The sequence below is a fragment of the Sebastes fasciatus genome, chromosome 6, assembly GCF_043250625.1.
Source record: "Sebastes fasciatus isolate fSebFas1 chromosome 6, fSebFas1.pri, whole genome shotgun sequence".
In the NCBI taxonomy this organism is placed as follows: domain Eukaryota; kingdom Metazoa; phylum Chordata; class Actinopteri; order Perciformes; family Sebastidae; genus Sebastes; species Sebastes fasciatus.
Window position 1 is genome coordinate 25,422,109 of NC_133800.1, and position 22,735 is coordinate 25,444,843.

Genomic DNA, 22,735 nt, shown 5'->3' on the forward strand with positions numbered 1-22,735 from the left:
GCCTGCGCAACTCAAAGCCAGCTTTTAACTTACGGTGGGTGCAAAATGGGTGCCGTCCAACCCAAGGCTCGGAGTTTGGTGCTAAGTTTTTGAGCATACTGACGCTTTATGTTTCCAAAATACAGACGTGCCTGTAACACGATCAAATCAGAGCGACACTACAAGCTCAGAGTGTGTAACCCAGGATGTTTGGGCACAGATTTAGATTTGCGATTGTCCTCTTTAACACAGTTTATCCTCATTGAGTGCTGCAGCCAGTGTCCTGCTCGCATACAGGCCTATACTCTATCCTCTGCAGATGAGCAGATGAAGCTCTGGAAGTGGGACAGGGGGCTATTTGGACAGGAATTAAGGGGTGTGTTAAATTTCTGCATGCATGATCAATGGGGTTGAATGGTGGGGATGGGGACGGGGTGGATGGGGAGGGCACCGGGCTGAGGCAGAGAAAGAGAGAGAGCTAGCGGTGAGGACACAGACAGAGGCGGCCAGCAATGGCTCACTAATGAGAGATGGACACTGTGGATTGTGTCTCATTATCAATCAACGTAGCTTTGAGTTCTCCGGAGAGGGAAAATGCAGGCCCCAATGTGTGCTGCATGTGGTCCATTTTGATAAACCCAGCTTGTGTGGTGGAGCATTAGTCACAGCGGTATCTGAGCTGTTGGAAATCCACACACATTGCCCTCTGTCCGTTTTGGTGAGGAGTTTCCTCTGAATAGTACAATGGGACTTAATTACAGGTCAGTGGCATGTCTCAGGGAGATAGAGGGAGCTCTGTTACCCTTCCAAATACAGTATAATGCCATCTTCCCAAGGGTGGGGTGGGGTAACAAGAGCTCTACACAAAAAGGTGCTGATAGGCTGAACCTGAGAATGGTATAAGGTGATCCAGGCAGAGAAAGTGAGCGTTTTACACTGAAAGAGAGAGAAAAGATAAAGGACTACATTAACTCTCAAAGGTTTTCTCCCATTCAGTTTGCCCTCTTTCCTTTCCAGTCTTCCACTTCCAACTTATCATTCCCGCCAACTTTCTTTGACAAAAAAACTAAAGAGTGGATCAAAGACAAAGAAATCTTGGATTTGGAAATAAAAAAAAAAAATCAGATTCAACATAGAGAAGTCTATGTAAACCATTAAAGTATAAAGTTCAACAGTTGAAAGATATGGCAAAAACATGCCCACAGTTGCCTTTTACCAAAAGAATAAAGTCAGAGAGTAACTGCAGTAGTTTAACTGCACTGTTAGTGCCATGGATGTGTGGATTTAATCAAGCAATCTGCAACCACACAACTAGATGCCGCCAAATCCTACACACTGTACCTTTAAAGGGAATGTATGTAAGTTTTTACACGTATAAACATTTTTAAATCATTTTTTAACGCCAATGTGTGAATAGGTTGTAACCTAACCTAAAACATGAGACCTTTCGTGACCTTCTGGGTTTCTTCTATCAGCCTGTATACTGCTTTTAATGTGAAGAACATCGGGCCGTTTTTTCAGGGAAAATCCAACAGATGTGATGTCATGTTTGCTCACGAGTTCCTTACTCTTCAGCTCCGCTACAGGGCTAACAGTGCGTAGCAATAGCTAAGTTCGGTTACAAATGGAGTCCGCTAACGCCAACAAACGTCCAGCCCCCACCACAACTCAGAGTCCGACACAAACTCCACGGAAGCACAAACAAAAAAACAAAAGTTATATCTAGTGAAGACCGGCTTGCAAAACAGGAATGTGACCAACGTTGTGCGAAAACTAGTGTTGTGGGAGAGGCGTAGGTCATTTTGGAGAATAGCAGAGCCAGTTCGAAGAGTGTGTGTGTACGTGGGAAGTGAGCGGTGAAGCAAGACAGAGAGAGCGGCAGCGAGTGTGTGAGGCTGAAGCAGGAAAAGTTAACGCTATGATCAACATCGCCCAGTAAGCTAACATTACTGCCACCAAGCATGTAAAATATATAGTGATATTGTGGGTTTTAGCTGCTAATGTTGCTAACGTTAATCAACATGATGCCTGTAAATCACGTTCAGTCACGCGTGTGTCGCCTCACGGTTTTGACCGATGCTCGCTCGAGTCTACGTAGTTCGAGCAACAGGACGCTGACTGTCGTTGACATAACGGCCACAGGTGTCACTGTAAACAAGCAATTTCTGATTCTTACAGAGAGTCCCTTTAAGTACAATTATGAATGAAGGACTTTGTTAAATATGTATTACATACATACAGTACATACATACCAACCTACATACACACACATGCAAACTAGTTATCCAAATTAAATCAAGTTAAAAAAACACCTTTTGATAAAAAGGTCCATTCTGTTTTAGTCCTGTAATAATCTTGCACATGTGGAATTTGCACATTGGTTTACTACCTCATTTAGTTTTATTTTAAAGAAAATTGTAGCTTGCACACTTTTCTAAAATATAGCATGTCATCGCACACTTTGTATTTATTGTAGATAGTATGTTATTGTTATTCCATGTTCGTATTTTATAAGCTAGTTGTAGTAGTCTGGTATACTAGAGAATATTGATTTTAAAAAGCTTTCACAATGTTGTTCTTTTACTAGGTGATTAAACTCATGCTCAACATAGAAACACTGTGCGAACACAACAGCCCCCAAGTTATTGGTACAGGGACACATGCTGAAACTGGGTCGTTCAGATGTAAACATGACACAGCAGCGCTCTCTAGTGGCGTGAAAGACTGATCAAGGCATGTTTCTGCTCAGTCAATCTAATGTTGGTGTGTGCCTTTACATTTTTAACTACATGTTTCAACATTAAAGTTTGGAGCATCAAACAAAAAGGGTACGAAGAGCTTCTCTGTGTGTCCCAAAAGTCTGTCTTACTGTGAAATTAGAAATATCTACATATACAAATATACCATATAACTTGTCTGTTATGTTTTCTTTACTTGTCTCCTTTTTTTCTTTGAGAGGCGATCTGTTGCGTCTGCAGCCCTGCATGCAACTGTAACATCCCCTAACGTTTATTTATTGTTTTTAAATTGCACTTTGGTCACTGTTGGGGACTGAGGGAGTGGGGACAAAGTTCACAGGGCGCATGTAAGGAGGAGGGGGTGAAGAGGAGGAAGGTTAAAAAAAAGAAAATTGACCTTTGAAAGCAAAACAGCAGGTGGAGAGCTAAAAACCAGGCAGCTCAGGACACATCGGGAGGAAATTCAACACAGGGAAAATGAAAGTATCCGTCGTTTAAAGCTGAAGTGGGACTACAAACACTATGAGGCCCAACGCCGCCTGTCTGGGAGCCATTTGAGTGTGGAAGTGCACACGGAGAGCAGTGTTTGTTTGCGAGGCGGTAGGTAGGTAGCGAGGCAAGGCATCAGAGCAATGGAAGAGAGGATAGAGGAGAGGGCCGGGGCGGCCAAGGCAAAGCCGAGCCGTTTGACCGCCCTTCAGGAGCAGCTGATCTGGGCCCTGCTGGGATCCGGACTGTCCCGGGATGTCCTGGTCCAAGCCATAGGGGAGCTGGAGCGAGAGAGGGCGAGTGCTGGCGGCGAGAAGGGAGAGAGGGGGGATGGAGAGAGCTCCGAGGAAGGAGAAATGGATTTCCCACCGCCTATATTCCGAGAGCTGGAGAAGCTTCTCCCAGAGGAGGTGGCCAAACTGAGGGTTGAAGTTGACCAGCTACTGCAGTAAGTAGATCCCAGCGCTTCTCTGGAAGCTCCACGGCGACAGCAAAATCTCTGACTAACTAACTGCTATTCTCACACAGCTTTTCTGTGTAGGACCTGATCAGGTAAAATTAAAAAAATGCCTTTGACAACTTCATCATCTTCTCTTTCACCTCCTGTATATCAAAACTAAGCACCTGAGAGTTGAAACAACAGTTTACCTGACAACATCACCTCTTTTCCTTTATTCTTCTTAAACTCGGCTCTCCTCTCTTTACCAAATCCTCCCTCCTTCTCCTGCCTCTCTGTCTGCCTCTCTCTCTCTGCTTCTGAGGCGAATTTAAAGAGGGTTCCTCCTTTGCTAGTTACTAATTACCCACCCCCATCATTATTCTCTGGCCATTTCTTAATAAATAAGCTACATGCATAGGTGAAGATTAATGGAGCAGGGCTGGTCATGTGAGGCAATGTTTACATAAGGCTTGAGTGATATTTCTGCATCTTTTTCAGAACTGTTTTCTGATATTTGGAGCACACTACGCACTTCTTATCGGACACTTTACTGAGAAGTGTATTTTTTTTTTTAAAAAGTATTAAAATTCTCGCTAAGTGGCAGTTTAAAATATATTTTATTAGAGTTTACTGTCTAAATCTGGATTTGAATATGGTAAAGTTAAAGACATTTTGTGTATTTTATGTGCTCCTGACCTGACAGTTAGAAAGCGGGTTTAGGCTTCATAAACCTTTTACACGTTTTTCCCCTCCAGTGATCTGAAAGGGCTGGACTTTGCCCCTGTGTGCTTTCTCTTATCTCTCTCTGTGTCAATACACCTCTCTCTACTTCCCTCTGAGTGGCCATGCTTTATGTCTAACGTTGGGACAAACTGCACTTTTTCTAGGAAGGGTTTAAACACCCAGAAATATTGTGGAAAAGAAAATGGGATATATAAACAGTCAATTAAACAAAAATACACAACAATGTAAGAGTACACACAAAAAATGAGGCCTTTGTCTAATAGGGAGGACCCCTGGCACGTTGCTAAAATGGTGAAAAGCTACATGCAGCAGCACAACCTCCCTCAGAGAGAGGTGGTGGAGTCCACGGGACTCAACCAGTCCCATCTCTCCCAGCACCTCAACAAAGGCACGCCCATGAAGAACCAGAAGAGAGCCTCTCTGTACACCTGGTACGTCAAGAAGCGATGCGAGATCAGCCAGCGTGAGTACACAAGCAGCTGTAGAGCTGCAAAGGCCCCTAATCTCTGCTTTCAATTATGCATCAAATATCAGTTCTGTACCTGAAAGAGAGGTGTGGAAAAGAGAAAAGAAATGTCCATTTCCCTTTCAGAATTTACCAACGCCAAACATGGTCTTGGATCTGCAGAGGAGCAAGGAGAGGAGACCAGGAAAGGACGGAGGAACAGGTTCAAATGGGGTCCAGCATCTCTGCAGATCCTTTTCCACGCCTACGACCGACAGAAGAACCCCAGCAAGGAGGAGAGAGAGGGGTTGGTGGAGGATTGTAACAGGTGAGACATCGTGGTGGTTATACAAGGACAAAACAGGATTTCTCTTATCTATCTTGTTTTTACAGCCACTTGGCCCAACCAGACCCAAATCATGGGTTCCTTTTAAAGGGATAGTTTGGGTGTTTTGAAGTGGGGTTGTATGAGTTACTTATCCATAGTCAGTGTATTACATACAGTAGATGATGATCGGCACGCCCCCAGTTTGGAGAAACAGACAGCAGTTAGTGCATGGAAGCAAAGCAATGTACTGCTGTGGACGGGCCAGCAGCAAAACATATTTTAGACACCTAAAAGAAAGGTCCACCTAATAAATTAATATCAGTTTAAGTGTATGCTATTTAAAATAATTTCACCGGTTTACCTTGCCATGTTTCCGATGGGGAACTGAAACTGTTATCTTTGCTCTCGCTAAAGCCACCAGACTTCATTGGAAAAAAAACTGTAATTTTACCTCGCAGAACACGAGAGATGCAGTTCTACCGCTGCCTTGATGGGTTATTTTGTTTGTGTTATTGTGTGACTTTGGTTAGTTCGGATTCACCAAAGTCACACAATAACATAAACAAACTAACCGATATACGCAGCGGTAGACCAGCAACCCCCGTGTTCTGCAAGATAAAATTACAGGATTTTTCAATGGAGTCTGGTGGCTTTGGCGAGAGCATAGATGGATGCAAACGGCTTCAGTTCTCCGCTGGAGAGGGCTGTCTCACGGCATGGTAAACCGGTGAAAATATTCTAAATATAGCGTACACTTAGATGGATATTGATTTTTTTTTAGGTGGGCCTTTCTTTAAGGTGTCTAAAATACGTTTTGCTGCCAGCCCCGTCCACAGCAGCACATTGCTTTGGTTCCGTGCGATAACTCCTGCCTGCTTCTCCAAGCTGGGGACATGTCGACTGTCATCTACTGTAGGTAATACACTCACTATGGATAGGTACCTCATACAACCTCACTTCAAAATATCCAAACTATCCCTTTAAGCAAGTGGAGGCTGACTCTTGCGGTGTACTTCTGGTCAACTTGCCCCAATATGTGTTACTATTGGTCATGCTCACAAAGGTCATCCTAGTGACTTATGTACTAGTGGGCCACACTCTCAAAGGGACAGTATATGCCTTCAAAATGTAAATGTATCCGTGTGCTCTTCCTCCCTCAGGGCAGAGTGTCATCAGAGGGGGGTGTCTCCCTCCCAGCTTGCCGGCCTGGGCTCCAACCTGGTTACCGAGGTCCGGGTGTACAACTGGTTCGCCAACCGCCGCAAAGAGGAGGCCTTCCGTCACAAACTGGCCCTCGACACACCTTTTACCAACCAATCTGCGTCCTCTTCTCACCCCAACCTCCCGCCAAGTCCTGAGCACGGTAATACCCTAACAATGTTCAGGCAAGCTTGAAGAGTGAGTCAAGAGTGAAACAAAACCTGCCTTTTTAAAAAAAAAAGGGAGCGAGCGTCGAGACAAAGTTGGACTTGCCTATGCCGGATCTCAAGACATGTTTGTCCTTTTGATCCCTTTGGGTAAAAAACAATAACCAGCACACTCTTGTAGACATGACTGTACTGGTTCTGGTACTGATGCTCATATTTTTCAGTTACCTCATGCTGCAATTTGGAGCAATCAACCAATGTATGTGTTAAATTTGATTGTAAAATATGCCCCCCCCCGTCAGTGATTTGGGGCCTGACTTCTTGTTTTCCAGGTGTCAAATACAGCCAGCAAATCCTGTGCGACCCCGTGAGCTCAGCCAGAGGAAGCGTAGGGGAGAGAGTGGGACATCTGGTGGTCAGCCCTATCCAACTGGAGCCCAGCCACACACTCCTAGAGACACATAACCCCAAGCTGGTGAGAGCATGCGTCCTAGTCCTAGTTCATATTGTAGACTACCTGTATGTGCCGCTGCCATCGTGACCATGCTGTCCTCTGGTCTCAGGTGTCCAGCGGTGGCCCACTGCCCCCGGTAAGCACTCTGACCTCGCTGCACAGTCTGTCTGCGTCCCCTTCCTCGCAGGGCCTCATCATGGCGTCGCTGCCCAGCGTCATGAGCCTGGGGGAGTCTTCACTTCTCATAGGTAACTCTCTAGTTTCTTTTCTTTTCTGTGTAAGAAGAAAAAGAAAAAAATCTGAGAACATTATGTTATTATTGATTCACAGGTTTGGCCTCAGCGCAGCCTCAGACCATGCCCGTTATCAACAACATGGGGGGCGGTTTCACCACTCTCCAGCCAATCTCATTCCAGCAGCAGCTTCACGCGTCTTCCCAGCAGCCAATATCACACCATCTCCAGAGTCACATGGGCGCCAGTCCCTTCATGGCGACCATGGCACAGCTGCCATGTCACAGTAAGGTCACACAGCAATAATGAGGTTGACATGTTATGTTGAGTAGAGATTCATTCGTCTGTTCCTTATCGCAGTGTACAAGTCGGAATCGCCGCAGTACCATGTCATCACTGACAGCAGCGGCCTGGGGACGCTGACCAGCCTCACTGCTGTTAGACAGGTAAACCGGGTCTGACGGGTTGGTTGGTCTGTAAAGGCACCAATAATCCTATTTTGGTAAAAACTGTCTTTGATTTTTTTGTTTTGGGTAGATTCTAACAGCAGATCCTGAGGAACAGACGGACCCGCCTTTACAGGATGACTCTCTACACCTGCAGCCGCACACACCTGTGCCAGGTACACAGCTGTCAATACAGGTTTACTCCTCGACATCTACATCCTACTACAACATCTTTGGGATGATGTCATGTCTAGTAATGCAAATTTCAAAGGGACCTCCGACCCACAATTGATTGATTGATTGACCACAATCCAGCTGGGCTTAATCTGATTAGATGAATTTGAGACCTTGTAATATTCTGCAATAATGTTTTGTTGGAATTGATATTCACTCATTACATTTTAAATCACATAAACTCCACAAAGTGCTTACAAAGATTTTAAAAGGAGCAGTTCAACATTTATTTGCTTTCTTGTCGAGAGTTAGATGAGAAGATTGATGCCAGCAGGCGGTTGAGCTCAGCTAGTTACCTAGCAACCCCATGGAGTCTACATGACTCCCAGAAGTCACTGCTTCCAGCCAAGAAGTAGTCTGGCACACAAATTGTCTAAACCACAAATGTCATTTTTACTTTTCAGTTTTTTGATCAGATTAAACAAATAAAATAGAACGTGTTCATTAGCAAGCTTCACAGGTGCTGGTGGGTGGATTTTGTTACTATTGGACAGAGATGTTTCCCCCCCGATTCCAGTCTTTATGCTAAGCTTACTGATTCCAGCTACATATTTACTGGCAGACATAGAATATTATATTAATAAGTATGTTTTCATTAGTGTATAATCACCTGAAAATAAGAATCTATGTTTTTATCACTTTAAAATGAGCTGTTTATAGCTACATATGAAGTTGGCAACCATGTTTCTACAGTAGCCAGAACAGACAAACCAAACACTGGCTCTAAATAGGGCCATTTATCTTTTTTGTGTCGGCCACCGTAGCTCTCCTAAAAACAACATTTCTATTTTTTTGTCAACAGCTTCCTCCGAGAGCCTAGAGCTGTATCCTGCTTCTCAGACGACAGAGAGTCATCAGTCTCACCTCCTCTCGCCTTCACCAACAGACATCATCTCCTACATACCTACACAACTGGTCTCTACTGCACAGTAGAAGTGCTCTGGCAACATACTGTCTCCTCACTATCGGCTGGACTCGGGGGGGGTTTTGGACGGACAGCTACCTCTGGTGTAAATTTCCAGAGAAACCTGGAGTCAGGGGCCAAAGGGACGATTCAGCTTTCATGTTTCAAAGACTCTCTGAGACTCCGTATCACTGTAATACGAACAAGGATCGACATTAGAGAAGATTCACTTTTGAAAAAAAAAAAGAAAAAGAAATCACCTGAAAAATCAACACCAAAATTTTATTTTTATTAAAATGTTTAGTAACATTCAGAAACTGCACATTAAGTTGAAACTTGTGAATTGCATATTTACCTTCATTTTTTTTTTATGTCACTGCCTTGAAATGCCTTTTCACACTCTTAAATGAGTATCTTTCATGATAAAGTAAAGACTATTTCAAGAATAACCATGAGCAATGGCATGAAAAGAGGTTTTCATTTAGATACACATTTACTGTCAGGAAATATATTTCAAGTTTGTGACAGACTACGCCAGACTGGATAACAAACAAACATCCCAAAACATTGAAAGATAATTCAAAAAACATTCAGTCCTAAGCCTCTTCCTCAGTGTGTAATTCTCACTTCTTTTTCTTTTTCCGTTTTACTTTGACTTGTATGTGTTCCTCTGTGTTCCCGTGCTCACCATTTATTTGAGCATTAAGAGAAGAACCTACAGAGTCCACCTGCTCACCCTCTTCTGGATTCGGTTTCCTCTTTTTCTTCTTCTTAACAACATGGCTCTCCTCCTCCTCTTCCTCTGCCGCTTTCTTCTTCTTCTTTATTCCCTCTGAGCGGGGAAGCTCCGCTGAGGGATCGGAGAGTGTAGAAAGCAGTGACGATGCAGCTAAGAGATCTTTGACAGACACCGCTGCTTCCCTCAGCCTTGTTTCCATCTCACTGTCGCTGTCACTGTGACCAACAGAGGGATGCAAAATGTTAAGGGCTATACAAACTAATCAGGTTCTTTAAAAAAAACAAAATAATAAGAACCTTGAGCTGGGAACAGGCCGACGCCTCACAGGGGCTGGAGGTTCATCAACTGTCTGTCCGGGGACGGATGTAGAAAACAGACGAAATCCTAAAAAAAGGAAAAACACGTGAATGGGCGTGAATTAATAGAGAAGATAGCAGAATCACCCATAAAAGCAGCAAGTATCAAAATAAAGAGAAACTTCACCTTCATCATCATCATCATCACATCTTGCTGATTCCACACAGGATAACGTTTCAGTTTGCATCACTGTAATGGAACTGACAATAACAGGCATATTATAAGCCAGGTATAAAAATATGTGCATCTTTTCCTCACAGTATTATGAGATTAATTCATTATAATTAGGGCTGTCAAAGTTAACGCGATAACGTAAATTCGTTTTAACGCCGCTAATTTAATGTATTAATGCAAGTCACAATTTTTAGGTTGTAGCGAGCTCAATTTTGAAGGCAGAGTGAAGATACTGGCATCATATGAAGCTAGAAAATGGAATCTAATCCCAAGCTTCTCGTGAAGGAGGCTAAATAACGCTCCAAACTTTGGCGGGGAATAACGGGCATGGCCATTTTCAAAGGGGTGCCTTGACCTCTGACCTCAAGATATGTGAACGAGTCTCCCTCTTACAGACATGCCCACTCTATGATAATCACATGAGGGCAAGTCATAGTCAAGTCATCACACTGACACACTGACAGCTGTTGTTGCCTGTTGGGCTGCAGTTTGCCATGTTATGATTTGAGCATACTTTTTTATGCTAAATGCAGTACCTGTGAGGGTTTCTGGACAATATTTGTCATTGTTTTGTGTTGTTAATTGATTTCCAGTAATAAATAAATACATATATGTGCATAAAGCAAGCATATTTGTCCACTCCCATGTTGATAAGAGTATTAAATACTACAAATCTCCCTTTAAGGTACATTTCGAACAGATAAAAATGTTTTGATTAATTTGCGATTAAACATTTTATTCGATTGACAGCCCTAATTAAAATGCAAGATAACTTACCCGTCAAGAAGATGTCCCAACTTTTTGGCGACGTGTGTTCGAAACCCTTGGGTGACCTGGAGCTCGTTGCCATCGTGTTCATGGTCAGCTACAACAACACTGTTGCACAGCAAGACAACATTCAAATATTTGTATGAAATTCAGCCACTGTACCAATCATTTGAAGTTAAGCTGCACATTTATTATATAGCTATAGCTGGAATACTTGAACTATTTCAACTTCTGTGGAGATACAGAAAGTATTTTACAGTTAGCTCTTCTTCCTTCCTAATAATGGTTTTAGTTAGAGGTTAAGTTCACAAAAAGGCTTACCGCTTTGACTGTTGCACATGGCTGTTCCCATCTAAAACAAACAAAGCTAACGTCAGCACTTGCAACTATCATCAACAGGCAAAATGCATATGATAAAATACTGTCCGAATGGTGCCGTATCGCGATTTTACAAGTATTGCGATTCGATATTACGATTTTAAGATTTATTATTTTTGCTAACTTTTATAACACTAGATCATGGGAAAAAGCTGAATCATTCAAGCCCTTTATTGTCATCGTGTAGTACAACGAAATTAGATTGTGACAATCCCATAGGTGCTAATGAAAAGATAATACAATAAAAAAAGAGACAGTGCAATATAAATATAAAAAATATAAAAGATAATACAATATAGAATATAAAAATACAATATGTATATTGATGAGATGCCAGTTTTGCCAGATTATTGCACAAAGTATATGTCAGATAATTATATAATTATTGCACAGAGTGAACATCATATGTTATTGCACATTGCACAAAAATGATTGATTTTTAGTATGTATGTAGTCAGAGATGTCCTGAAGTCAAATTTATCAGTCATTGTCAGGTATTATTTATTTACTTGTTTTTTTTTGCAGCAACCCCAAAAATCAAAGAATAAATACAGTTCCCTCACAAATTAGTGGCATTTTCTTTTTTTAATTTATATGGGACATGTAATGTTTTATACTTCTGGTGAATATAATCCGATCAATCTTATTTCCATATATGTAGCATGAATTCAAATTTAAATTCAAATAAGCTTTATTGGCATGACTTTTCAGGTTACATTATTGCCAAAGCGAAATGACATATTATTGAATAATTACATTTCACAAGAAATAATCACAAAATAATCACAAGAAATAAAGCATAATATAGTTAAAGCATAATATAGTTCCTTTTGTTAACATCTTATTTTGAAAACCGGATGTAGTCACATGTGTATACTTTCTATCTCTGAGCTCATTAATGCCAAATGCTACAACCAGTACAATGCGAGAGGTTAGAGCTCTGATGTACAATAAAAATGTATATTTCTAACAAGTCATGTAACTTTAGCCAACGTTTAATTACAACTATCTCTGTTTATTATCTGAACTAGCAGTAAAGGTGTTCTATCTCACCAGGCTAATGTCGTGTTTCTCCTGGAGTTCATCTATCTGTGCAGAAATGTTCACTTCGTCTCTCACTACAGACACAACAGAAAACATGTTCACCTTTCATTTTGTCACCTCGTGCCTCCCAGACTGCCTCCTGACATCTTTTAAGCGCCTCATCGTCGCTGCTGCTGGAGTCGTCAGAGACACCACACGCGTTTTTAGCGGCGACCGCCATGACCGAACACGATTCTGGGTAATGTAGTCCGTCGACAAGGGGAACTGTGTGGCGTGGACCAAGCCCCCCAGGAGCAGCACCATGGTGTGGACAGAAATAGGCTTTTTTTTACTCATGTATGTGCTGTAATTCATCACTATCTTCATACAATTTAGAGAATTAGAGAATGAAACAGTTTGAACACATCAGACTGAAAATAAAATAAGTTTAAATCCTCATTGTATTTCCTTAGGTACAAAAAATCTGAGATTTTGAGAATAAAGTCTTAATATTATGAGAATAAAGTCATAACTTTACAAGAAAAATGTTGTAATGTTATGAGAATAAAGTTGTAACGTTACTAGAATAAAGAATAAAGTCATAATATAATATATATAAATAAATATATATATAAATAAATAAATATATATATTTTATATAATATTATGTAAAGTATTCATTTTACATGTTATTGTAAGGGAAATAGAGCTGAACTGGCGGAGTTCGGCTCTATTAAGTCATTAAGATATTCTCTAAGTTATGACTTTATTCTCATAATATTGCGACTTTTTTTCTCGTATATTTATGACTATTCTCATATAATGGCTTTTTTCTCGTAAACTTGTTTATTTATTCTCATATTACGACTTTTTTTCTCGTAAACTTATGACTTTATTCTCATATTACAACTTTTTTTCTCGTAAACTTATGACTTTATTCTCATATTACAACTTTTTTTCTCGTAAACTTATGACTTTATTCTCATATTACGACTTTTTTGTCGTAAACTTATGACTTTATTCTCATAATATTACAACTTTTTTTTCTCATAAACTTATGACCTTATTCTTGTAATATTATAACTTTATTTTATTTGGCCCTAATACTCCGTCGTACTTGGGAAAGAGTCAAAGATGTTGAGAAAAAAAAAAAAAGCTTTGCAAAAATGGTCATTCCATAGTAAAGCAGTGTCATAGATTTCCCATTTTCCATTTCCAACATAGAGCAGTGAAGATACGAATTAAATGGAAACTTTAAAAAATAATTAAACATGTCATATCCACAATATTCAGTTTGCAACAAATATCCAAAATTTTACGAGGTTTAAGAATGTCATCAGAATTTCCTACATTTTTGTGAGGTACCAATAGGCTACAGATGATCTGGTGTAAATATACATACATAAAAACCTTTCTTTGTCTTGGACAGGCCACATAATCAAATCATACGTCATTTATCTATGTTTACCATTCATGCCAGCTGGACGATAGAAAAGACCAAAAAAATCCCTGATAATGTACTTATAATGAGCACTAGATTTAATTGTTTTGCAGTCCGCCATTTTTATTTACAATAAATCTGATACATTATTGTGTCATTTGTAAAATTTGCTGATATAAAAGGAGGAGTCTATGTAGCAGGTTACAGAATGGATCCATACATTTTTCGGGATCAGTCATGTAGTCTCATTGTGCAGATATACAAAGTGTACCAACTTCTCAAGGCATTTATAACATCCAATTTTACGACAAAATACCACTGACTCGTATTGTATGGCAAAACAATGCTTCCCAGCTCTGACAACACCGGTGCTGCGAACCAGCAGTCCAACTGAGATACATCCATTGAGTAAAGTAAAATGAGGTTGTATAGGGTCATGGAGCGAAGGCTACGGCTGTCCAAGTATGTGCCTGTCTGATATCACACTTGTTGGGAGTTATAAACGGGCTACATTGTCACTGTTTTCAAAATGTGAAATGCCAAATGTTATAAGAGTAAATAAGAGTATATGAAGTGACATGCTGTCACCAGTTTCACACAAGGCAGTACTGCAAGATGTCGGAGTGGATTTCTCTTCCATTCAACTTCAGGTGGACGATGCACAAAGTTCTCTTACAGAAAAACAACCTAACAATGAACACCTAGATATAAGGCACATGGAATCAATGTCAAAACGTACAGTGAAAGGATCATTTGTGTATATCGAGAACGACTTCCAGACAGTCCCAGTGGTTTTGCATGATTTAAATGCATTACTTAAAGCTGACCATTTACACGGTTTTAGAACTCTTTCCTGCCTTTCAGGCGGCCGCTGATTTCCATTCATGTCTGTACAATATGAAAATCAGAGAAATGGAACTAGCTAATCACAGTGGATATTTAGACTGGAAGTGACGTAGCAGGCAGGGACTATTTTCAAACTTCCGAGCATATAATCAAATCAGCATCTCTGATAAATGAGCACTGCAAGCTTAACTAAGGTAGGATTTATTGCAGGGCTGTTGTGCAAAATGACATTGTACAGGTGTACCTAATAGACTGGAAACTTGAGTATAATAAAAACATTACACAATTTGTAGGATATGCAAAACCACCAGTATAGTCCTTAAAACAGGGCATCCATGAATAGAGAAAACAGGTCAACTTCTGTATCTACCCTACTGCCTCATTAAAGATCAACTACCAAGAAGCTACATCAGACTGTCATGTTGTGTGCTACTGTGGTATTTCAATGGTAGATTGAGAACCTGAGCGCAGAGCAGCAGAAGATACACTCAGCGACCAGTTTAATAGGTACACCACTCGGCTCCTAAAGAGTGGGATTCCCGGTGCTTGTGTGCCAAATAAGTCAAAAAGACAGACCTCAATGGATTAAATTAACCCTTTGCTTACACATTGGAGTGGATAAAGTGGGAAGACCAAATCGTTTTAGGCATGGGCGGCATAAAAAGCAAGTCCAGTAACTCAGATTCTGCTGCTATCATGTACTTTTCATACATCACAGTGTGTGGAGGTTACGGAGTTTGATACTAGATTCCCAGTCAACAGCCAATTATGTCGTAAAAACTGTTGTCGTAAAAATGCAACAGGTATCAGCAGGGTGAACACCTGGCATCGAGAAAAAAAGCTCATGCTATTCTTGAATGAACCAAATGTCCTACTTAAGATAAGATTGGTCAACCTAATGCTCCTTATGAAAACGACACCAAGCTTAAATATCTGACACAAACAGTCCGAATGACTCACAGCTGATAGATATTTAAGCAAGAATGAGACTCAAACAATGTCAACTAGTGCTACATGATCATCTATGACTAACAATACTGTAAAACATCTATTTAATGCTCGCTTTTCCATACGGGAAACACAATTGTCACTAGCGAAAGGTAGTTCAAATAAACATCAACATCTATATGCTTAAGTAAATGGAGTTAGAACTAACACAGTCTATAGGCTTTGCCACGAGAGGCCTGAGACTCAAAGTGTCCCTTTCCAGCAGAGACGGCAAGAAACTTAAGGCAAAAGTGTAACATGATACTTGTATGACAAACGAAAACAATAGACAGAACAAAAAAGGTTTCAGTCAGATTTAACCGAACATTCCTCGGAGTCCCAGAAACTGAGATCTATGAGGTACTGATGAATGGATCCATGATTTCATATGAAGGCAGATGTGGTCCGTTGGTTCTGAAGAATGTCGTCACTTGCGTTGGAATGTCCACAAAGGAGAGAATACTTCTGCTGTCCCCCAAAAATAAACTTTTGGATAGTTTTAATGCAGGAAAATCGATCCCCTGGGAAGTATCGCAAACATTTTCCCCCCATGCATATTACAGACCACCATTGTAGGCGTAGTCTGCCTTGTTGTGCATGATGAGTTTGTTGTCCACAAAGTAGAAACTGTCTGATCTGGTCTCGTAAGGGTGCGCCACCATTTGGCGAACTGGAGGGGGAGAAGGAGGAAAAGAGGGAAGGACGGACAGATGAAACAACAATTACAATATTTATTATCATGTGGAAAATATGCATGCAAACTAGGGTTGTCAAAGTTAATGCAATAATAATGCGTTATGTTAAAGCTTATGTTAATGCATTTTTAATTTACCTCTTAAAAATCTGGAGGTTGTAGCAATCTCAGTTTTAAAGCTAAATAACACTCCAAACTTAAGCTAAAAAGATGTCATGCACATTTCCTGACCTCAAGATATGTGAATGAAAAATAGGTTCTATGGGTACCCACGAGTCTCCCCTTTACAGACATGCCCACTTTATGATAATCACGAGCAGTTTGGGGCAAGTCATAGTCAAGTCAGCAAACTGACACACTGACAGCTGTTGTTGCCTGTTGTTGCAGTTTGCCATGTTATGATTTGAGCATATTTTTATGCTAAATGCAGTACCTGTGAGGGTTTCTGGACAATATCTGTCATTGTTTTGTGTTGTTAATTGATTTTCCATTATTAAATATATACATACTTTTGCAAAAAGCAAGCATATTTGCCCACTACCATGTTGATAAGAATATTAAATACTTGACAAATCTTCCTTTAAGGTACATTTCGAACAGATAAAAAATGTGTGATTAATTTGTGATTAATCGCGACAATCCTGCGATTAAATATTTTAATAAGATTGACAGCCCTGTAGTGCAACCACATTATCATTAGTGGCTGAGAAAAATAAACTTACTGAGGTCATCTGGAAGCTGTGGAAACTCATAAATGTGTTCACATGTGTTGCGGCTGTTGGGAATGCAAAAACCGAAGTCAAAGTCAAAGTTCTTGAGCAGGTGTCCCTGGAAGTAATGCCTCTCAATCATACGGAAGCTGTTAATGGGCCGGTCACCCACTGTGAACTCCACTCTGAGGTTTAGAAACAGAAACAAGAAAGACACAATTTACAATTCAGTTGTGACAAAAAGTAGAATCTAGTGAGAGTACGCCACATTTTGAAAATTATCCAACCAAAAAACCTAGCCCAGTGTTGCCAACTCTTTTCCAATGAAAGTAGCTAGCAGCACTAGCTCCAAAAGTCACTATATGTAGCAAGCAAGTCGCCAAGTCGGTAACACTGAAAGTCGCTCCCCCAAAATGATTATTATGAACATAAACATCTCATAATGAAAGTAAACAACAAACATGGCTATTACTACTATATAGAATTTTAACAAATATAACAAAGAACACGACCAACCGTAGCTTTAAGTTGACTGAATATGAAAGTCGGATTATGCTCTCAGCTGTTAATAGTCAGAACGTTACAGTTCATTTACTTACGTTGCACCAACAGTGCACAGTTTTAGGAAGGCTGGTGTAAACTGATATCGCACAAAACGCCCCGCACTGGTGTCTACATCTCCACTCTCCTCTTCACCCTCCACAGGACCTAATACAGGAAACATGTTTAGCTGTCTGGCAACCAATATTCACAGGATAGGCAAAAAGTGACAATAATCTGTGATATTTTCAGTGTGAAAAAAGTGTGAGAGCTGAAAAGGCTGAGAACAGATTATGCATTATATGCAGAATACGTAAGATGCATATTATGTTATGTGTTACATGCTATTGCTCAACATGATGTTGAACGTTCTGCCTTTTCGAATAATTATTGAAATTAACATTCACCAGATATTCTAAGAAAAAAAAAAGGCTAAGATAAAACTGATTGCATTTGATATAGTGTGGTTTATAAGAAGTAATGTCAAATGAACCAGATCAAGATGTTAAGGAAACATTGAGGTCTCCCCAATTCTTTTCTAAAATATTAATATGTTATATGCAATTTGTTACTAGTAAATAGAAAGCAATGAAAATGACACATTGCTTAAGCCAGTGATTCTAAAGGAGCGGTCAGGGGACCCCCAGGGTCCGCGGAATAATTAGTTATAAATTATATAAATTGTGCTGTGTCATTCAAAAGTGCATATCTACAGATGGGGACCATTTCTACCAATAAAACAAGCATATTGTGTCCATTACTCCCACCTAAGTTAGCTTTGGGCTAATAGAAACTCGGATATGATTGTGACACAAAGCAATAAGTTATTATTTTTAAATTGAAGCACTTACTGACAGTCAGCCTTAAACTGGTAAGTTTAAAGATCTGGATTTATTAGGACTATGCCAGGCTTGCTATACTGTACATTTTCTGAAACCTTTTAAGATCAATTACTTGAAATATAGGCTATAAATGCAGTCAAGTTGAGTCCAAATTCAACTTGAAAAAAATCACCCTCTGTTTAAAAGATAGAGAAGCGGTATTAACATTCAATAACATTGAAAATTTCAAATTGAAATGTGTTTCTGTGTATCACAACGAAACAGGTCTGAAGTATTTAGGTTGAAAACTTTTTGAATACAAAGAGTTCCAATGGCATCTAAGAGTAGAAATGGTATTAAGCATGCTTAATTGGTGTTACGATTAAGAGGAGGTCCTTGGAAAATAATCTCCCTTATAAGGGGTCCCTGGCCCTAGAAAGTTTGAAAACCCATGGTTTAAGCATTGCTTCTACTTGTGGGACTTTCTCCTCTCTTATATAAATATTTCTGGATATAAAAGTAACCCGGAGAGAGCATATGACAATGGGGTGAGAGCTATACACAGCACACCCCCAGGGAAAGACTGCCATTCTCATGCTTGGTGATACATACAGTGCTTTGTTGACTGAGCAGCACCCGTGGGCTATAACTGAACGGCATCACCAAAAGGGTTACCTTTCCAGTGATGATACAGATAAAACAACAGTTATAGAGCAGCCGGCCTGCAAGGTGTAAGCAGGCAATCAATAACTTTACAGATATTTGGCAGTACAAGTCAAAAAACATGTCATGTTCAGTGAAACAAATCTCCCTGAGAAAGACTTTGAGCTTTGTGAAGAGAGGCAAAGTTAATATGCCACTTACCACTGTTAGGAGGTTTGGCAATCTCAAACAGCACTGTTCCTGTCTCCAGATCTCTAATTTTGAAACGTGTGAAGTCAATGTTGTAGATATTGTCTTCAGGTTTGCACAGATAGTCTGGAATGTGAAATAAAAGGGTGAGTTCATGTCAAGACAAACACAAACATATAGTAGGGGAGCCCATTATCTGACAGCAACCAAGCACCCATTAGCAAACAGAGGTACTTTGATATTTAATTAGATTTACCAATACTGTGGAGCACTAAGGCTCACTCTTACTTCGAGAACAGAGATAGCATTCGCTCGATGAGCAACTAGGGTTTCAGTATCTGCTTTCTGGCTCCTGCACCTTGCAGTAGTGGTGAGTAATGCTATAGCTCAGGCTCCCAGCTTTTCAACAAAGTGTTGTGAGAGAGAAGGGAAGTAATGCCATTGTTGTCGGTTCCAGGGAAAAGGCCAAAAACAATGGAAGGTATTAAGCACTAGCTGCAACTGTGGTAGACTGAATGTCCAATGACTCAGAGGGTTCAAGCAGGGAAGTTAGTTACTAGTTGGGTCGGTTGCACCGGCTGCACATAAGTTTTCTGCTGCCAGCAGGTCAGTATCCTCTGTCCACTCGTGGAAAACAAAAGCGGGATGTATAAATCAGTCATTGTGAATGTCCAAGGGGTCATCCGCGTTGTCGACGGCGGTATAACAGCCTGTATAATTTGCTCCTCTTCATCCAACAAAGTTATCCCACTCTCCGAAACAATGCGCCATGCCAACTGCTATTTTACAGAGGACTTTACACCTACTAGGAGCTAGATGTAAGATTTAAATTGTAACTTATACCTACGTTGGAACGATTTCAGCTGGTGCAACTATTCAAATGTTAGTAGCTCATAAACTCTGATTTAAAGGGACTGTTTGTAAGAATCAGAAATTGGTTGTAACAGCAAAACCTGTGGCCGTTAAGTCAACGAAAGTCAGTGTCCTGTTGCTCGCGCTCGCCCGTGTGCACGCGCTACCTGAATGTGAGCGAGCATCCGTCAAAACAGTGAGGCGACACACGTCAGCTTAAACCACAATATCACTCTATATTTCACCTGCTTGGCAGTAATGTTAGCTGACCAGACGAAGGTCTCTCCATGAATCAATGCTGATCCTAGTGTTGGCTTTTTCTGCCTCGGCCTCCCGACCGCGGCCAGAGCAGGGGAGACACCGGCACCCAGTCGGAGCCAATAAAGTAACTCGTTGCGGAGCCCCGTCACTTCACAAGACACGGGAAACCTCTGTTGGTCTGGAGGAGCTGCAGCATTTATTTCTGCACAAACGTCCACTGTACATTCACTAGATATTCTCAGAGCTAAACTAACTCCTCTGCAGTGTGGAGTGTGCGCACATGCACGTGTAGAGGTGGAGCGAGAGAGCGAGAGCGAGAACGAGTGCGGTGTGTGAGTGAAGGCAAGCAGGCAGAGGAGCAGAGTACAGCAGAGACTCCGGCCCTGGAGACCAAAGCTACGATCTCCCCCGTGTCCTCCGACCGCTGCTTCACTCGATATAACTTTGCGGTTTTGGTGCTTTCGTGTAGTTTGTGTTGAAGTCTTGTCTGAACAGCGTAGTCACATGCGAGTGCACATGGGACATCGACCCGGATTGATTTATACGTGTAAGAACTTACAAACAGTCCCTTTAATGTTTACTAGTGAATAGATCTGCATTTGTCGGGTGGAAAGAAACACAACTGCAAAATTAGTTTGTATTTTTTGTAGAATTTGCCAACAAACATTTGCCATAACAACTTAATGAGAAGACAACAGGTTTGTGTTTGCAGCTGTTTGTCTTCCCCCCAACTGGCCAGAAAAGGCATCAATACATCTTTAAGGAGATAAGAGGGGACCTGAACAATTACTCCTTCTGGGTGGCCTGAATCCCTTTTGCTACGCCCCTGGATCACATCCTACTTCTTTTTGTTTAAAAAGTGAAAATGCCCATCTCAAAAACATAGTTACGCACATCATTAACGTTACAGTTTGACCAGTTTAACATCGTGACTCTTCATAACGGACTAACGGATCTGAGAACTCGTCTCTTAGCAACGTTAGCCACAGTTAGCACAGTGCCCCGTTTAGCGGTGTGGTTTTACCGACTTTATCTTAATTAAGACCGTTTATAACGTCCACATAACGTACCCTCCGTAACTGCCCGGAGACCCAGCACGTTATCCGGGGTGATGTCTCTCCCCAGAGCCCGGAGTTCATCCTCTGTGACCGCAGGCCACTTCTCCGTCTGACTGCGCCTCCGAGACTTCAGCTTCTTCAGCATTCCTCCACCGCTCTTCCGCTCCCGGTGGCTCGTCTCCGAGGAGCCGGTGTCTGCTGCTTCCGTCTGACCTTTGCTGACTATCGGTGCCGTTTTGTTTCGTGAACCGTTCATACCGGGACACACGGTAGAGATAGTGACGGTGAGAGTTGTTGTTGTGCCTTTTTAATCAATGTGTCTGTGAGCGACTTGGACAAGATGGCGTACAACGTGTCTGGGAGACGGACTGTGATTGGCTGAGAACGAAGGCGATTGTCATAGTTACCGTTAAGGGGTGTGATTGGTTTAAAGACCGGGACACCCCGTTTTATTACAAGACAAAAGTCATTACTTTACGAGAAAAAAAGTCGTAATATTACGAGAATGAAGTCATAACTTGACGGAAAAAAAGTTGTAATATTACAAGAAAAAGTCATAATTTTATGAGTAACATTTTTTTTAATATTACGAGAATAAAGTCATAACTTTACGAGAAAAAAGTTGTATTATTACGAGAATAAAGTCATAACTTTACCAGAAAAAAAGCCGTAATATTACGAAACAAAAGTCATTACTTTACGAGAATAAAATCCTAACTTTACGAGAAAAAAGTTGTATTATTACGAGAATAAAGTCATCACTTTACCAGAAAAAAAGTCATAATATTACGAGAAAAAAGTCATTACTTTACGAGAATAAAATCCTAACTTTACGAGAAAAAAGTTGTATTATTACGAGAATAAAGTCATAACTTAACAAGAAAAAAAGTCGTAATATTACGAGAAAAAAGTCATTACTTTACGAGAATAAAATCCTAACTTTACGAGAAAAAAAGTTGTATTATTACGAGAATAAAGTCATAACTTAACAAAAAAAAAAGTCGTAATATTGCGAGAAAAAAGTCATCACTTTACAAGAATAAAGTCATAACTTAACGAGAAAAAAAATCTTAATATTACGAGAATAAAGTCATAACTTTACGAGAAAAAAGTTGTATTATTACGAGAATAAAGTCATAACTTAACAAGAAAAAAAGTCGTAATATTACGAGAAAAAAGCCATTGCTTTACAAGAATAAAGTCATAACTTAACGAGAAAACAATTCGTAATATTACGAGAATAAAGTCATAACTTTACGAGAAAAAAAGTTGGAATATTACAAGAATAAAGTCATAACTTTACAAGAAAAAAAGTCGTAATATTACGAGAAAAAAGTTATCTTTATGAGAAAAAAAGTTGTGATATTACGAGAAAAGTCATTACTTTATGAGAAAAAAAGTCGTAATATTACGAGAATAAAGTCATAACTTTAC

At 40.4% G+C, this 22,735-nt stretch overlaps 3 protein-coding genes across 5 annotated transcripts; 1 reads left to right on the forward strand and 2 right to left on the reverse strand.

Moving 5' to 3' along the window:
- The first annotated feature begins 1,602 nt into the window (after window positions 1-1,602).
- On the forward strand, window positions 1,603-9,056 carry hnf1a (HNF1 homeobox a). 2 transcript variants are annotated; one of them, XM_074638770.1, is made up of 10 exons: window positions 1,603-3,654; window positions 4,653-4,852; window positions 4,982-5,162; window positions 6,323-6,525; window positions 6,832-7,004; window positions 7,093-7,231; window positions 7,314-7,502; window positions 7,577-7,662; window positions 7,754-7,838; window positions 8,699-9,056. In XM_074638770.1, exons 1-10 carry the CDS (start codon window positions 3,350-3,352, stop codon window positions 8,827-8,829), a joined length of 1,692 nt encoding a protein of 563 aa, XP_074494871.1. In that variant the 5' UTR covers window positions 1,603-3,349; the 3' UTR covers window positions 8,830-9,056. The 2 variants fall into 2 exon arrangements, with proteins under 2 accessions (XP_074494871.1, XP_074494872.1); XM_074638771.1 differs by having other exon boundaries at window positions 6,862-7,004.
- Window positions 9,057-9,068: 12 nt separating this feature from the next.
- c6h12orf43 (chromosome 6 C12orf43 homolog) lies at window positions 9,069-12,546 on the reverse strand. 2 transcript variants are annotated; one of them, XM_074638776.1, is made up of 6 exons: window positions 12,378-12,546; window positions 11,160-11,190; window positions 10,848-10,946; window positions 10,023-10,096; window positions 9,836-9,923; window positions 9,069-9,754 (listed from the first exon to the last, which is right to left on the reverse strand). In XM_074638776.1, exons 1-6 carry the CDS (start codon window positions 12,478-12,480, stop codon window positions 9,424-9,426), a joined length of 726 nt encoding a protein of 241 aa, XP_074494877.1. In that variant the 5' UTR covers window positions 12,481-12,546; the 3' UTR covers window positions 9,069-9,423. The 2 variants fall into 2 exon arrangements, with proteins under 2 accessions (XP_074494877.1, XP_074494876.1); XM_074638775.1 differs by having other exon boundaries at window positions 12,363-12,542.
- Window positions 12,547-13,778: 1,232 nt separating this feature from the next.
- Window positions 13,779-21,669, reverse strand: unc119b (unc-119 lipid binding chaperone B). Its single transcript, XM_074638774.1, has 5 exons — window positions 21,314-21,669; window positions 19,143-19,256; window positions 17,517-17,625; window positions 16,930-17,102; window positions 13,779-16,183 (listed from the first exon to the last, which is right to left on the reverse strand). Exons 1-5 carry the CDS (start codon window positions 21,555-21,557, stop codon window positions 16,071-16,073), a joined length of 753 nt encoding a protein of 250 aa, XP_074494875.1. The 5' UTR covers window positions 21,558-21,669; the 3' UTR covers window positions 13,779-16,070.
- Between the last annotated feature and the right edge of the window lie 1,066 nt (window positions 21,670-22,735).